The sequence below is a fragment of the Botryllus schlosseri genome, chromosome 2 (genome assembly GCF_051294905.1).
Source record: "Botryllus schlosseri isolate E-star chromosome 2, Bs_hap1, whole genome shotgun sequence".
Lineage (NCBI taxonomy): Eukaryota > Metazoa > Chordata > Ascidiacea > Stolidobranchia > Styelidae > Botryllus > Botryllus schlosseri.
In genome coordinates, this window is record NC_137237.1 from 11,184,753 (window position 1) to 11,201,061 (window position 16,309).

Genomic DNA, 16,309 nt, shown 5'->3' on the forward strand with positions numbered 1-16,309 from the left:
TTCCCAACCTTTTTGGTGCCGTGACCCTTTTATAACATTTGACAAGTTGCGGTGACCCCAAGGATAAAATTAGTTGAGTTGATCCTCCTTCACTGCACTTTTGGAGCTAACTAGTAGGGTACTAGGCTGTATATTAAATTTTACTTCTAAATAAATAAACAACACAACAAATCAACTTATCAACACAACAATTTGTTCAGTGAGAAGGCTGTGCTTGCTTCTTTTTAGCCAGATCTGAAATCCTTGGAGCAGTCTTTGCAAGAGCACAACGCAGATCATCTTCTGCATCCAGTCTGCTCCTGTATTTAGATTTGATAACCAACAAGCTTGAAAAGCCTGTTTCACAAAGGTATGTTGTTGGAAAAGGAAGAATCAGGCGCAATGCGATCTCAGACAGAACGGGATATGACTGCAAACTCTTGATCCAAAATTTGGTAACTGACTATGAAGAAAAATCAGTTTTTGCTGCATCACTGGTAATGAGTTCAATGAACTCCTCTTGTGCATTCTCAGGAACATCTCATAGACTGGGCCTGTCATATTGAATCTAAAACATCATTCTAAAGAACTAAGAATAGCAGCCTCGGAAATTCGGTCAGCTGTTCATGACCAATCATTATTATGAAGCTGCAAGGGCTTCCACTGACGTGTGGGATCGAGCGCATCAACACCTGAACCAATCCGGCATTTTAACGGTAATTTTGTAAGTACGTGCAAAAACGATACTCACATTCGACATCGGAGTACTCAGACTCAGTCTCAATATCACTTGGCAAATCCGTTACAATGGAAACCTCGGCCAGACTAGAATAAAAACTGCGAGAACACAAACAGCCGCTGTGACCGGTGTTGATAATATGTGTCATTCACTTGCTGTCACAATGCACATTCTGCCTTTTCTGTAAACATGCCAATATTGGAACTTTCAGTCAAAATTACGGCAATTTCCGATTGAGTTGAAACACGGAAAGTCGGTAATTTCGTCATGAAAAAAAATTCTGAACATGATTCCGCAAAGTTGTCATGAAGATGCAGTTGACCTTTAAGAGTTAACTTTCTAAATTTCTAAACTAATGAAATTCTAAACTTTTCAGAAGGCCTCAGGTGACCCCAGGCAAATTGTCAGGCGACCCCAGTTGGGGTCGCGACCCACAGGTTGGGAACCGCTGATCTAATGGAATCTTCTTTGTCCCAGCAATAACCTAGGCCTAATTTTCACGTCACGGAATATGGTGAGTCTATGCGATCGTCTCATCGAAGAAATGCCCAAGTTGGCCCTTGGAACGTTCACGCAAGATGTGCTAGAGGCATTTTTCAGTCGAGCTCAGCTGCGCGCGCCTCTTCAGATGCACTGTCTATAAGAATTATCAAGGTGAAATACACTAAGAAAAAGTTGATCAAGTCCCTGCATTAACTCGATTTTTAGTACGCATAGTATCAATATTTATAAAAAGTTTATTTAGACTCTCGCGGGTCGCACAGAACGGTTTTGCGGGCATTTTTTGGAAATTTAGTAAGATACTTAAACGTAATAAGGCGTTAGATTATTGACTGGGATTGTGATTGCAGAGACAAATGGGAAGAAGACGGACAAATCCGGATATTCCACAGCTAGCGTACGACATCCATCATGTCACCCAATCAAAGGCAATGAAAAGATCGGCAAAGCCCTACGATGCATCCCCAATACCCAAGCGAAAGTCGATTGAATAATATATATAAGATAATATTAAATATAGAAAATAATAAATACTGAGGATATATGTGTCAGTTTGATATGTCACCATTGCGAAGTGGACTGCCAGCTGATATTGGACAAAAGCCAACACACCAACGTCAAGGTTTCAGCTATAGTGTTGGTTTACCTCTTTTTTACATAGGAGGAATCTTTGCATGGCTAGGCAGTATCAACATGCAAAGCAAAAAGACTATGTTGCCCAAAAACTGGATTATTTTATGACAGCTGACTTCGAAGTGAAATAGCTACAGTTGTGACTCGTTGATGCATCCTCCACCGCAATCATATTATGTTCAGATTCGAGAATAATTGCGCCAAGCCCTACGCACACATGATATCCTCAGTCAGTAATTCGAAATATTATTATTCCATATTAGTTATGCCTGGATTATGAAAATATATTCCCTTTATTTAGCAATACATACTAAAACCTATCTCTGATTATTAGGGCGTTTTTTGACCACATAATGTTAAAATTGTAGCCAACTTCTTATCTTCATTTCTGATAGGTGCTATAGCTGTCCTAACGAAGTACCGGTAGTTTAGCATCGAAAAACGTTTTTGGCTCAGAAATAGGCAACTTTTTACCACTACGATTTTGACAAATTTTGACATGTCAAAACATGGCCGCTCTAATGATCATACAAACCAAAATAGTTCAAGGAAATCTCAGCCGAAGTCAATATTGAAACCAATTAATAATGGAGTGAATATCATGACTTATTTTGCTCATGAAATATCCTCCTGATATTAATACAATGATAGCCGCGCCAGTGCCTGTGTACTGTATCACTAAATAACCTGTTGTGATTGCCCTATATCCTATCTGCACCAAACATCAATCTGGCCAGCAACCTGCCGCTTCATGCTATGAAGCGACAACAAATATGACGGCATCTGGGCTCTCGACCGTGAATCACGTGTTGCCCATCTATCCGTAGGTTAGTTATCTATACTATGATGCGACCTTTGCATCGCATGACTCAGAGGCGTGGGTACTCGAGTGAGTCGAGTCGCTGCTGGGATCTCGTTACACCGCGAAGAATTTCGATGCAAGTGAATTCCATCGTGCATCCTCATACCTCTGGGCTTCGTGGTTTTTTTTATAATGACTGCGCCGGTTACGGTAGATTTACATCTGAATCCAGATGATTTCCAATCGGGTGCTTTGGAATTGGTACGGCTTGTAAGGCCGAATTGGACAGATGAAGTCGTATTAAAGGTAACAATCCATCTGGAGCGTCGGAAAATCATTTAACTGGTTGTATTATGTTACGCAGGTTTTTTCAAATGGTATAACCAATAAGATGCTGGGATATCATCGCAACGGCGATGAGTCGGACATGGTATTAATACGAATTAATGGAAATAAAACAGAAATCTTCCTTGATCGAGAGAACGAGGTTAGTCAACTTGCTAATCGTTGAATGCTTGTGCAGACACACGTAGTCGCAATGGAAATTAGGTGGAGCTGATCAACTCTCGATAATGGTAAGACTGATCGATTCCATTGTAAAGTGCACAAAAGCAATGTCAAAGTCCATTTATATTAGGGTTGCCATACGTCCGGAATTTCCCGGACATGTCCTGGAGGAATTTCTAAAATATGCCGAAATGTCCGGAATTTTGAAGGCTTGAAGCAGGCTCAAAATTTTTTCGTAAATCAACATAAACAATATTATTTTCAAGCAGATTTATGCTATTCAAAATTGTTCTTCGGGGCGCGGGCGAGTTAATGCAGCGTATAATGATATTAGTATGGGCTCCAGGCACCGACCACCCTCGCCAAAAAATGCAATCAAAATAAATATAAATAACCATCATTTACTGAAATAAGTCTGATTGTAATTGCAATTATAAGCTAACGGTATATTCCTAGAGTTGGTTAAGGCCGATTGGATGCTTCAATCACAGACAGTGGCTCCAAATCTTGGGGTTGTCCGCCTTTAGCTGGAGATTGCGATGATGTTGGACGTAATCAGCTTCCTAGGCCGTGAGTAAGTTTGGACAAGATGAATTTTTTTAGTAATCAGCAAGTTTTAAGCTTTGCCACGGAACATTTTCAACTGGGAAATGAGGTCGCGAGCATAAAAGGCTGGAAATCACCGGATGTGCAACCTGCTGGTGCATTTTATAGTCGTCTAATATATCGAAGAATCAATATTATTGACAGAATTCATACATAAAATTTAACAGCCAAATGCATATAGTAAGTGCCCAACAAGTTACATCGACTACCCTATGGTGGGCCCAAGATCAGTGCTTTTTGGGCGGAAGGGGGGGGGGAGAGAAAATGTTGTTTCGGACCTGATTAAAACACATAAACAGATAGCCGCACCGACGTAGCTGTATAGCAGGCCAGCAGGGCTGTCAAACACAAACCTGACAGGCTAAACACGGCCCGCCAGAGGATTTCATCCGGCCTGTGGAGGGATCTATTGCAAACCCTAGCAAGTAGCAATCGCCAGAGCTCACATTACAGATGGCCCAATTCATGACCTATGCTCCACTTCATTCCTGTATACAGTGTATACAGTCGATGAGCAATGCTTTGTTTGTGTGACGTCATATTGACGGTCACCTCATTTTAAAATCCGCTAGTGGGCGCTAAAAGTGTCCGGAATTTGCTTCACAAAAATATGGCAACCCTAATTTATATCATCTTTTACTTTCGATTCAGTATGCATGCCTCCTCTTTATATTGTCTTGGCCAAGGTGGACATGTCTGATTTCAAAGACTACTTCAAGTCGTATCGCAATTTTGTGGTGTATCGAATTGATAAAACTTGCTAATATACCGAACTACACTGACTACTGGTTTGCTAATTTCAGATTAAAAGTTTTATGAAATTGCATGCAGCTGGTTGTGCTCCCGAGTTATATTGCATTTTCAACAATGGACTTTGCTATGAATATATTCCAGGAACTACCATCACAAGAGATGAAGTGAGAAGACCAGAAATGTTCAGGTATAAATTTCTAAATTATGCTTATCAGCTGTTATTATATTCTTTTGCATATATTTGCAGTTTAATCACTAAGCAAATGGTTAAATTGCACAAGATTGAGCACACTGACACCGTTGAAAAACAACCCAACTGTTTCACTTTGTGCAAGCAGTTTTTAGATCTTAGCTTTTCATCTCGTGCACCACCAGGCCGCAGGTACTTCTGTTACAAACCATTTCGAAACATGTTGGTACAACCTCACACTTGATTCTCAAATAGATTGAATGAGTTTGGCTCAGTTGAAGAAATTAAGCTTAGGGCAGAGCTAACTACCCTGGAGCAACATCTTCCTTTGCTATCATCTCCATTGGTGTACTGTCACAATGATCTGCTACTTAACAACATCATATACAATAAAAGGAAAGGTACCGTAGGCTTGACAATATTTTGAGTGTGAATATGTTTTGAACTGATCAGTCAATTTGTATGTGCTCAGAGACAATTCATTTCATTGACTATGAGTATACTGGAGTTAACTACCAAGCTTTTGACATTGGGAACCATTTCTGTGAATTTGCTGGTAAGTTGTTTGTGTAAGTTATTTGTGTACATCAGGGGTGGGCAACCTTTTTCATATTCACGGCCGCATTTCGATTACTTATGTAGTCTACGGCCGCACTCCTGTGCATAAGCCGTAATCAACTAACTGGGCGTCAAATACCAATGTTGTACCGTCCATGTCCATTTCAGTTGAATTCCAGACTTATCTAATTTCTCATATCGGCTTACTATACACACCGGAATCGCGAGTGGCCATGTTTTGAACAATCACCGTGAAAGTGATGGTCGCGCCAAGCGTGAAAATTTTTTCAGATTCACAATTAAATTTCGTCATCATTATTAGTATACTCACATATTGCAATCAATTATTTATCCTTTATCAGCCCATGTGATCAGATCCACTGGTGGAGTTGATAGAGGTGGTGTCTTCCGAAATTTAGGGCAGTTGGTATTGGTCACTTTGTTGCATGCTATTATTTCCTGACCTTCCATCAGTATTGTCGGTAGGCTTTAAAGCGGAAATATATTGGAATCGCCTGAACCAGAGGTTCCCAACCTTTTCGGGTGTCGGGACCACATTTCAAACTTCAGTGTACAAATGGAGCCGCATGAAAACACTGAAGTATAGGCTACTTATAACGAAAATTTAAAGGTAGCTAGCCTACCTCTGCTCTCACCATTGAGTTGATTCAAAAGCATGCACATGCACAATTGCACATATTCTTCTATAGATTCTATATCAGCTAATTTAGCATTGATACAAGCAAATTAACAAGTACTATAATGTCTTGATGTGATACTGATAGCTATTCATACATTCCTGCACTTTATGCACAAGTTTGCGGGGAATTAAACACTGAGCAATGTTGGATTTATTGCAATGTATACTTGTCTATAGATGAGCCTTTACTTTGATGTTAGTAAAATTGTGTCGAAATTTACTCCTTACAGAGACGTGATATAAAGGTCTATGACCAGCAGAACGCAAGATACATTGTTGTCTGACGGGTATTCATCCATGCGTTTGACGCCAGTCTGCAAGAATTCTCTTTCCCAACTTTCGGAAGCGGCCTAATACGGCTTTAGACATAACTAATGTCCCGCATTTTAGCATTCATATGCAGAAATTGCCTATAACTATTCATAGAAACAAGCAACAACTGTCCTCTATTATATTATTGTGGCATATTTAGAGGTCAATCAGAGCCGCAAGAAGGCTTTCTTGGAGCCGCATGTGACTCTGAGAATCACTGGCCTAAACGTATCAGGAACAAATTTTTTTCGTGAGAAGCACACTATACCAAGTTGGTATTTCTATATGGGGCGCATCATTTTTATCTGCTGTTCGCGTCTGTACTGTTAGACTCAGATTGCAAAGGGCACTACTATGAAGTGAAGCATTGAATCGCGCTCAGCGCAAGGAAAATTTCAAGATTACTTGAAATTCAATTAATCAAAATTTCAATTTGCCCGTTGACGGCCGCCAACACATACTAATTAAATTACGTGTGACGGCAGCACAAATTTCCTTCTACGGCTGCAGGTTGCCCACCCCCCGGTGTACATGAATTTCGTTTTGTGATAAAATTACCTGGAGGCTGTTTCTTCAAGGTGTTGATGAATTGGACTACTCCTTCTACCCTGGCCGAGATTTGCAGTTTGCATGGCTGACAGAGTATTTGCAACATTGGACAACAGATGGGCCTGTGACCAGTGATGATGTTGAAAAACTGTACATCCAAGTCAACAAATGTGCTTTGGTAAATTTTCTCGTACTAGTTGCAAACAATTACGGTCGAGAAATATGTTATTTATTATCAGATGTCACATCTGCTGTGGGCAACCTGGGCACTTGTTCAAGCCAAGTATTCAAATATTGATTTTGACTACGTCAAGTAAGGCTTATAATAATGCATTATTGCACCATGATACAATTTACCAGCTTCACTCAATTTGAATAGATATGCCAAAGACCGAATTGCTGAGTACTACAGCAGAAGAGACGAGTTTCTTTCACTTTAAAGTAACTGTTTTCTGAATTTTACCATACTGATTCCTGAACGATTTTACCATAATAAATCATATATGAATATGCAACGCTGCGTGTGCCATTTTTTCAACTACTTTATGATATGCACAGGGCACAGGGATCACCTCTCCCCATTTCTCACTGCTGCTTTTGTCATATTGATTAACAATAACTACGATACACCCTTTTCACTGCCCTCCAATATTACAGTTGAAATAAGGCCTTCCTTCAAGAACTCAAACCTACAGCACAGACTCGGGTGTGGTACATGCCTTTTACTACCATCTAGCCTCAATTCAAGCTATCACCAAACCTATGTCAGTCGGAAATTAATCGAGTCATTAAATGAAATACTTCATTTGATGAACTCATATCCCACATACAATAGTAATCAAGCTAATGTTATTGGTGTTGCAAATTTGAAGCAATGCTTCAATTAAAGCACAGTAGTACTCAAGCTCAATCCACATTATTGGTGTTGCAACCAATCGGCAGCGAGACTGACTGTCTTTAAGCTAATTGACATTCGAACCCACTTTCAAGATATTTCTGTACTTGAATGAGTTGTATGCGTGGGGCATACAGGTGCCTGTGTTTGTATTGCACTCAAATCCTGGTTGCAGCTCGTAGTTTTGCAGATCTTGATCTAGCGTTGGCATTGATTTCCTCAAACTGTGGAATGATGACTTTCTTTTTCAATGCAATCCACTTTTTATGAGTTTCACTCTGGGGAAGCAAGATGACATGTTAATTAGGAATTGGCAGAAGCACAGACTTCTACCTGTATAGTTGTTGAGCTGTTGTGAAAGAGTAAATCTTTGACTATTCTGTCCTCCAACGAATGAAAAGTGATTGTAACAATTCTACCACCTAAAAATGAAGAGTTAAAACATCGTTATTTTGGAGTAGCACACATCCGAGTGTAATCATACAGAGCTTTTGTGATGCCATTAATTCAGGCTTAGCACAAACGGCAAGCCCCAGTATTTGAAGCAGCGTTTCTCAGACTACTGACAATCAGGAACTTCAAATTTATTTTTACTGCACTGCCAACACTTAGGTACCGGAAGACTTGTGTTACTCCAATGTACCGGCATTTATTAGTTATTGGCATTGAAACCTAGAAGGAAGGATGCAACATTTTCTCTACACAAGTTTGTCTAGCCGCGGGGCATGATATTACTTTTTTGCAAAGTGATTTGACGCGGCGGATTGACCAGTGACTTGAAGCAAAATTTACGAGTCAATTTCAAGATGGGCTACCCACAGACATAACCCAAATGAGTAGCCTATGTAGTTACTCCCGCCATTTACCCGCATTGATGTATTTTGACTGATAATTACAGCCATCACTGGCGTAGTTTAGCAGTTCTGCGTGTGTGGTACAATTCCTTTTTGCGTGCATACTGCATATTCAACTCTACATTCGACTCAATTCAGGATAATTCGGGACTCACTCTGTATTTCAAACAGCTAGCAAAATGCAGTGTTGGGATCAAGTCACTACCTTCGAGTCACGAGTCATTGCACATTTTGACTCGAGTCAAGTCAAGTCACTCGTTTTTGGATGTGACTTGAGTAGGCTTACCATATTCTGGAAATCTAAAAGGGGGACACTTTTTCCGAAATCTGAGGCTTGCAAAACCGGAGAAAAATTCTCAAAAACCGGTGAATTTATCCCACTTTGTGATCGGTTGACTAAAAAAAAAAAAAAAAAAAGGTCATCTTTTCGCTCAGAGCTGAAATCACCGTTTTTCACTCCGAAATACCCGCCGGATCGTCACTTCTGTGCTAATTTACGGCTTATAACTCTCAATTTGCTCTAAATCTGACCTAAATTTCTTACGCCCTTAAAAAGCGGGACGCTTTGCTGACTGGGCGGGACGCCGGGACAAGACGTTAAAAAGCGGGACTGTCCCGCCTAAAGCGGGACGTATGGTAAGCCTAGAGTTGAGTCAAGTCGAGCCACGAGTCTAGTCACAATTCAAGTCAAATTGAATTTTTGAAGTATCAGTGACTATTCAAAGTCATTACATTTTGCTAGCTGTGTGAAAGACAGAATAATTTTCCATTTATCTTGCATCAAATAACGAATATGCCTGCAAATATGCTTGAAGTTTAATATGCATGCAAGAAGGCGTATATCACGCACACGTAGAACTGCAAATAAAATACGCGACTAACTGTATAGCTATGCTATAGTCTGTTATTATATCAGCCAATAGGATCGAATACGAAGCCTCGAAAAGTTTTAACAAATTGATATGGATTTGAATAAACAAGAGGGTTAGTAAAGTTGATCAAAGCACAATACTAGCATTGATCCGTCTAAGAAACATAGATACATCAATTGATATTGTATTCTTCTACTACTACTACTACGACAACGTAACCTGTGATCATTTTGTTTGTGGTCAATATATTTGTGATGCAATTATGGAGGATCATTCAAACGTACATTCAGTGAATGTCTGGTTACACTCACAAGTGACACAGACGTATCGCGAACAATACGATCATACACATAATACAGTGATTTGATTGCGACCGTTTACTTGATTACTTGAAAGTGACTCGTAAATTTTGCTCCGAGTCAATCCGCATTTCTGAAGCGCCAAGTCAAGTCATACGAAAAAGTTGACTCGAGTCAAGTCACGACTCGAGTCATCCCAACACTGGCAAAATGATGCAATGAATATGGATTATGCCTCGTACTTTGAAAATTTGAGTTGACTTACTCCAAAAATCGAGTGACTTGATCTCAACACTACTCACTAACTGCTTGGTTTCCTTCGTTGTAGTTTGAATCTAACTGTGACGCAGTGATACCAATGGGAGATTGTTGCACAACTGAAGTAATTGTTACATCATGTATTTACAGTGGTTTTTGCTACTGCAAAGGACAACAGTCTAAATACAGACCAGAATTCCAGAAAACAAATCATAAGTAATTTTCAACTTTAGTTGCTTAACTAGATGCCATTCCAAGCTTACCTTGTAACGGGTCAATTCATATACATCATCATTTTCCCGCACATTAGTGTTGGTTAGAGACGAATATTCTTCGTCTCCAACAGTCATACCTGTGGTCATGTATTTCTCGATAGTCTTGAATCCTTGGTATAATTCATTCAATTCATCATTCACGAATATCCGAAGCGCCATGAAGCATTTAGTAGCAGAATGGGTCCTGTGAGTGATGTACATAAGTCACAAATGGGTAACCAGGGGGAGGGTACTCGAATACAGTGTTCCCTTTCCAAAATGAGAATATTTCGAGACGTTACACTACTTGAATTGTCTGGTTTTTCATTGCTTACGTCCATTAGTAATGCGTTTTGGACGTCCGTGGCCGTATCTTAATGTCCTTTTGCTGAATGTTTTAAAGGTAACGCAGCGTTTTGACGAATCTCAACAAAATCACAAAAGGAATGTAGATAAGTCTTACATTCGCCTCTAGGGCCGGGCACAATGATTCAAGTACTTGAATCTGAATGGGGTATTAGTTTTGATGATTTGAGTCGAGTAGTAAAATATGAGTTTTTCGAGTATTGAAATTATACGCTCCTCACCATTGAAAGTTAATTTATCAACTAGAATTTTAGTTTCGATACCATTTTCCACTGTGGAAGCCTGGAAACGTCTATTTGTTGCATCGCAGCATACAAAACATACCGTATAGTAAAAAGCTATGAACGTTACATTTCCGAAGTCATGATCAGCCCACAGCCTTGTCACAAAGTGCAATGAAATCGGTATCGTCGAAAAAATACCAAAGTCGTATGGTCGAAAAAATACCAAATATCATATGATCGACAAAAAAGATCATCGCTCTATCAAATATGCCAGACCTGACGCGTGGAACAGTATCCCGCCTGCAATCCGACAGTCGACAAACATGTACTAGTCCCGTAGTCCGCCCTCAAGATTACAATACCACGACCTGACCTAACAATCTCGCCTTCCGTGATATGCCACCCCATTTTTGTCTCTTGCTTTTCCAATACTATCTTCTTTTACTTTTCATTCAGTGTGCATGCCTCCTCTTTACGTCGCCTAGGCCAGTGGTCGGGAACCTATAGCTCTTTTGGATATAAGATATTGCTCTTTGCCAAATATTTATTTTTGTACTGAATTGATCAACATTGCAGCAACTTCTTAGTAAATTTTCATCACGGTCAGAATAATTATTCTCGTGGAAGGATAAACATGTCTTTGAGAGGTAAAGACAATGCCATCTTCAGGTAAGGGGTTCGGACTCCCTCTTTTCAAGATCCTCAACTTTAAGTTACTGTTGCGCCGGCGACCACTATCACTCGCGAATTCCATGTATACCCAACTCGAAATCTTGGATTGTGCGATACCTAGCATAGCAGACATGGCGACACCCATATCACAACGCAGTTTTCAGATACACGTTGTCTTCCTTATCTACGGCGCTAAATGAATTGACGTGGACGTGACATTCACAATTACAAACAACGCCATAGCTATCCTCGTTCTTGATTGGTAAGTAGCTCTGTAGTATCGGCGATAAAATGTATGCGTGAAGCGCAACGTTGTGTTACTGCCGAATACTTTGAGAATTACACGATTAGTATTTAGAATTTCGAAATCAGTGTGACAGTTACATTATATTAATATCAGTTATATTAAATTCGAAGCTATTTACGATGAATTGCGTTATCGATGGTGAGGCTTGGCCCGACTGTGCCTTACCTCTCATTTCCAGCTTTATTTTTGAAAAACAAATACCAGTTTTACAGAGAAAATGTGGCGCACACGACGAATCCATTGTAGTGAGTTCGAATTGAGGCTATTATGAAATCACAAATTTTCAATCGTGACGTGACAGTTGATTGACATATAAATTATGGCTCTTTGGGAGTTGAAATGAAAAAAAAACAGGGCCAATATGGCTCTCCAGAAAAAAAGGGTTCCCGACCCCTGGCCTAGGACAAGGTGGGTGTCTGATTCCAAAGACTACTTCAAGTCGTTTCGACACCATCCTATTTTTTCGTAGTAACGCAATTTTTGTGGTGTATTCAACTGATAAAAATTGCTAATAAACCGAACTGAATTATCTTCAATGTGACGGATAACAGGCATTATATTCTTTGTGGTGGCATAAAAAGTACATAGTTGAACAATGACATATTACTTTCCGTTATAACGTCATAATGAGTGATACTCGTATAGTCGACTCCAAGCATAATACGTGATTCAGAATCGAATCACCCAAGTACTCGATTTTGCCCAGCCCTACTCGCCACAAGCAGACAAACATATTTGCGAACGACCTTAAAATATAATCTACGACAAATTTGATCCGATATGGAATATGGATTCCTCAGTCGCTGACAGTAAGCAATGTCAAACATCAGGGGTTACTCATCACTTTAAGTTGCTGATCCCTGGTTTAGAACCCTTGCAATAACAATCATTAGATAGATAACTCGCCTCCTCCCGCACGCATCCGTTCGTTTAGATCTTTTATCAAACGATGTTTCAATCACATCCGCCAGCTGTTTGGTCGTGAGAATTGGACCGCATGTTCTTCGATAATGTGTGATAGTTCTGGCAATCTTCCTCGCATGTTTCTCTTCGCCGTACTTTTCTGTAGTTGCCAAGTGGAAGGAATTACAATCAAAATATTCAATGTTATAGGCGCTATGTAACATCACAGCAACAATTGAAAGTTTTAAAAGTGGACAAGTTAATTGTTATGCAATCGTTTTTCAATGTGTCTCATGCTCAAATGTTGGGAAACCCTGGTAAGTTGGTTTTGTAAGACATACAGCCAAGTAATTGCTGGTAAAATTGAAAAGGAAATGCCTATATGATGAAGTCATGGTGGGGGTCTTACTTATTACTTGTTGGCTTCATTACATTTTATAGAAGGTAGAAAGTTTTAGAGATTTATTGCTCTTTCCCGGTTAGGTCGGTGATGTGAGCGAGTGCGTATCAGTGCCGTGAGCAAAATTGATACACCAACTTAATCCGGCTCCATCACATGTTAGCTAACATGAAACATAAAGCCAGCCATACCATAGCATTCGCTTACCAAATATTACTGATAAATCTTGGCAACTTGAATGGTTTACGATGTCCGCTGCAGTGATGGTCCTGCTACACCTAAACTTCTAAAATAATAGTTGCTCAACTTTTCCCGAAACTTGGCTGTGTACAGAAACACACCTAGTTCCATCCATTCGCATATCTAATGGTCCATCTGTTGCCAGTCCAAATCCACGACTGGGTGAATCCATCTGCATTGACGAGCAGCCGCAGTCAATGAGAGCGCCATTTATTGCACGAATGCCGTTCTCTTTCAGCAAAGCATCGAGGTCACTGAACCGACCAAGAAGAGGTAAAACTCTGCCCCTGCATATTTGAAAATGCATGAAAGTAACATTCATTGACAAATGTGGCAAATCAATTCTCAAGTACCTTCTGTTTACAAAAATGTAGACGGCGATAAGTTTGCTAGATATAGTAGTGGTATAAGCGAAAGTATAGGCTGTCTTAAAAACCTCTTCCACAGTAGGGCTCTTCAAAAATGACTTTTTTTCTTAAATCGTACTGGCTACGGTACCTGATAAAATTGTAAGGTTACCTAATTTGAGCCTACACACCAAATTTGGTTCAATTCCAACCAACCAGTAGTCGCATTGCTACAGGAGAAGAAAGTTTATATTTATTATATAAAAATAAATAGTAGTAAAATAGTATTTACGATGGGCACCACCATAATAAATAATTAAAGAATTGGTCACCGTAAATACTATTTTATTCATAATCCAAATTTTTCGAAGGCAATAACTTCGCTTCCACTGGTTGAAATTGAACCAAATTTGGTGAACATCGTTTCTATAGACAGCCTAACACTTTCATTGGGTGAACAGAAAATTTTCACATTTTTTGTTATTTATTTTGATATAATAAATAGAAACTTTCTTCTCCTGTAGCAATGCGGCTACTGGTTGGAATTGAATCAAATTTGGTGTATAGGCTTAAATTAGGTAACTTAACAATTTTATCAAGTAGCCAGTACGATTTGAGAAAAAAAGTCATTTTTGAAGAGCCCTATTGCACAGTTTCACTGAAAGGTAAAGGTAGACACCTACATCCGTAACATTCGTAGTCTAGGCCTACATACCTGTATTTATCTGCTAAGTCTTTAGCAAGATCGTTAGCGTGAGGGTCTCTATCCAAAGCAACCAACTTGCATGTTTCGAACCGCTGTAAGATTTCTTTGCTATGCCCTCCAGCGCCAAATGTCATGTCAAGCATAACACCACCATTCGCCAAATACAGGCTATCAAGAACCTCTTTGACCATAACGGGATGGTGAAGTTTCATGTGACTTATTCCTGCTGCATTCGATGCAAATACTTTGTGAATACATGTGCCGTGTTCAAGAGAATGCCACCATTTTAACGTAGATTTAATTGATATCTTCATCTGTGACGAACACAATTAATCAATATAGTGATAGCACTTTTCCGTAAACACCCATCAAGCAACCAGTATTGTTAAAACAACACAAACACTCCATTGGAAGACAAACATTCACCATTGAAACAACTTCACGGAAGAATATACACATAAGCAATACTCATTTCAACTTTCTTGTTGTCCCATGATGCATCAAATGCATTCCATTTGCCGCAAACGGCAATATACATTCAAAATGGAGGTATACCAATAAACAAGGCTCATTAATCAGCTTCTAAATTCTTCAATCTCAATACTACAGGAACAGATGTACAAGGGATCATCCCTAAATCGGTAACCACGGTCGCTATCAAATCTGGAGGGGTGACATCATAAGTCAAATTGAGTACTTTCAAATTGTCAAGCGCATTCCAGGAATCATAATTTACCAAGGTGGCGTTTGCAGCACAGCCATCTGTGGCTAAAAGATCTAAAGGGTCGCCGATTTCATTATTAACGATAGAATCAGTCTGAACACGTTCACAAAACTTATACGTTTCGCAGCAAACAATCACAGGGATATTCTGACTTTGAGCTGCTAAGGAAACTAACGACGTGCCCACAGCCCCCACGACATAACCGTTAGACAAGAGGCCATGCGCCCCATACATGACTTTTGTGACTTCGGGCAAGAGAAACGTGATACCGGTTATCAACGAGTAGCTACAAGGGATGCCTGCTTTAGTGAGTTTCTGCAAAGCACCGATCCCGCTATGCTTTGGCCTACCGTCAACGATGATCACCCTGAAATTGCATCCAGCGTTGTGTGTGTCGATTAGTACCCGATTTACAAGAGAAGAGCCGCCAATGATAAGGACGACGTCGCCGCTCTTAATTGTCTGCCTCGCAAATTTCGAGATGGCCTCTCCGGCGAGGTGTATGTTTACACGAACGTAGTTATCGAATGACTCGCAGAGCTTCGATTTCGCATCATCTTCGCTCCAATCACTCTTGCATTTGTTTATTTGAGCTTTCATGAATTTGATTGCGTTTTGCATCGACACCGACAGAGGGCGGCACTGATTGAGGAAAGTTATACAAGGCTTGATGGAAGACTCCAAGTGCCGACTCAATTCCTTATCAGGCGGAGTGACGTAGTCGGTCACAACGTCCTTCATAGCATTTATCAAAGCAGCGCAGCGTGCATTCGAACCCGATATAACGCCTTCCGCATAATGCAGCCCTAATCGTAGCACGGAAGGGTGGATCTTTGTACCACCAAATCCGAGCGCTTTTGTGATAGAAACGCTTCTCTGATACTGGTGCAAATGGGAAAACAACCCAACTTTCTTTGGTCCTTCCACTCGCTTTGGAATTTGTTCCTTTTCCATTTTCTTCGCGGTTCTCTTCATAACTTTAGGATCGTCTGCTTGAATATTACTGGAAATGCGAGCGTTCTGCTGAGTCTTCCGTTTAGGTTCCGAATTGTCTTTTTCTGCCTTCTTCGCATTTTTCAAGGCTCTCTCCCTTTCTTGCTTTGCCCTTCTTTCAGCTTTCAATTCCTTTTTCGAAAGCCCACTTTGGATCTCCATAACG

The 16,309-nt window shown here is 40.1% G+C and overlaps 3 protein-coding genes across 4 annotated transcripts; 1 reads left to right on the plus strand and 2 right to left on the minus strand.

The window, feature by feature from the left end:
• The first annotated feature begins 2,693 nt into the window (after positions 1-2,693).
• LOC145433519 (ethanolamine kinase 2-like) lies at positions 2,694-7,344 on the plus strand. Its single transcript, XM_080310638.1, has 9 exons — positions 2,694-2,960; positions 3,019-3,141; positions 4,571-4,707; positions 4,768-4,902; positions 4,966-5,111; positions 5,183-5,266; positions 6,859-7,007; positions 7,069-7,142; positions 7,209-7,344. Exons 1-9 carry the CDS (start codon positions 2,847-2,849, stop codon positions 7,267-7,269), a joined length of 1,023 nt encoding a protein of 340 aa, XP_080166764.1. The 5' UTR covers positions 2,694-2,846; the 3' UTR covers positions 7,270-7,344.
• Positions 7,345-7,678: 334 nt separating this feature from the next.
• LOC145433518 (12S rRNA N(4)-cytidine methyltransferase METTL15-like) lies at positions 7,679-14,740 on the minus strand. Of its 2 annotated transcripts, none has more exons than XM_080310636.1 (7): positions 14,436-14,740; positions 13,475-13,660; positions 13,341-13,411; positions 12,737-12,893; positions 10,360-10,466; positions 8,058-8,146; positions 7,679-8,002 (listed from the first exon to the last, which is right to left on the minus strand). In XM_080310636.1, the coding sequence occupies exons 1-7, from the start codon at positions 14,738-14,740 to the stop codon at positions 7,883-7,885; spliced, it is 1,035 nt and encodes a 344-aa protein (XP_080166762.1). In that variant the 3' UTR covers positions 7,679-7,882. The 2 variants fall into 2 exon arrangements, with proteins under 2 accessions (XP_080166762.1, XP_080166763.1); XM_080310637.1 differs by having other exon boundaries at positions 10,271-10,466.
• LOC145433517 (translation initiation factor eIF2B subunit delta-like) lies at positions 14,740-16,305 on the minus strand. The gene has a single exon (XM_080310635.1). It carries the CDS (start codon positions 16,303-16,305, stop codon positions 14,998-15,000), a length of 1,308 nt encoding a protein of 435 aa, XP_080166761.1. The 3' UTR covers positions 14,740-14,997.
• Between the last annotated feature and the right edge of the window lie 4 nt (positions 16,306-16,309).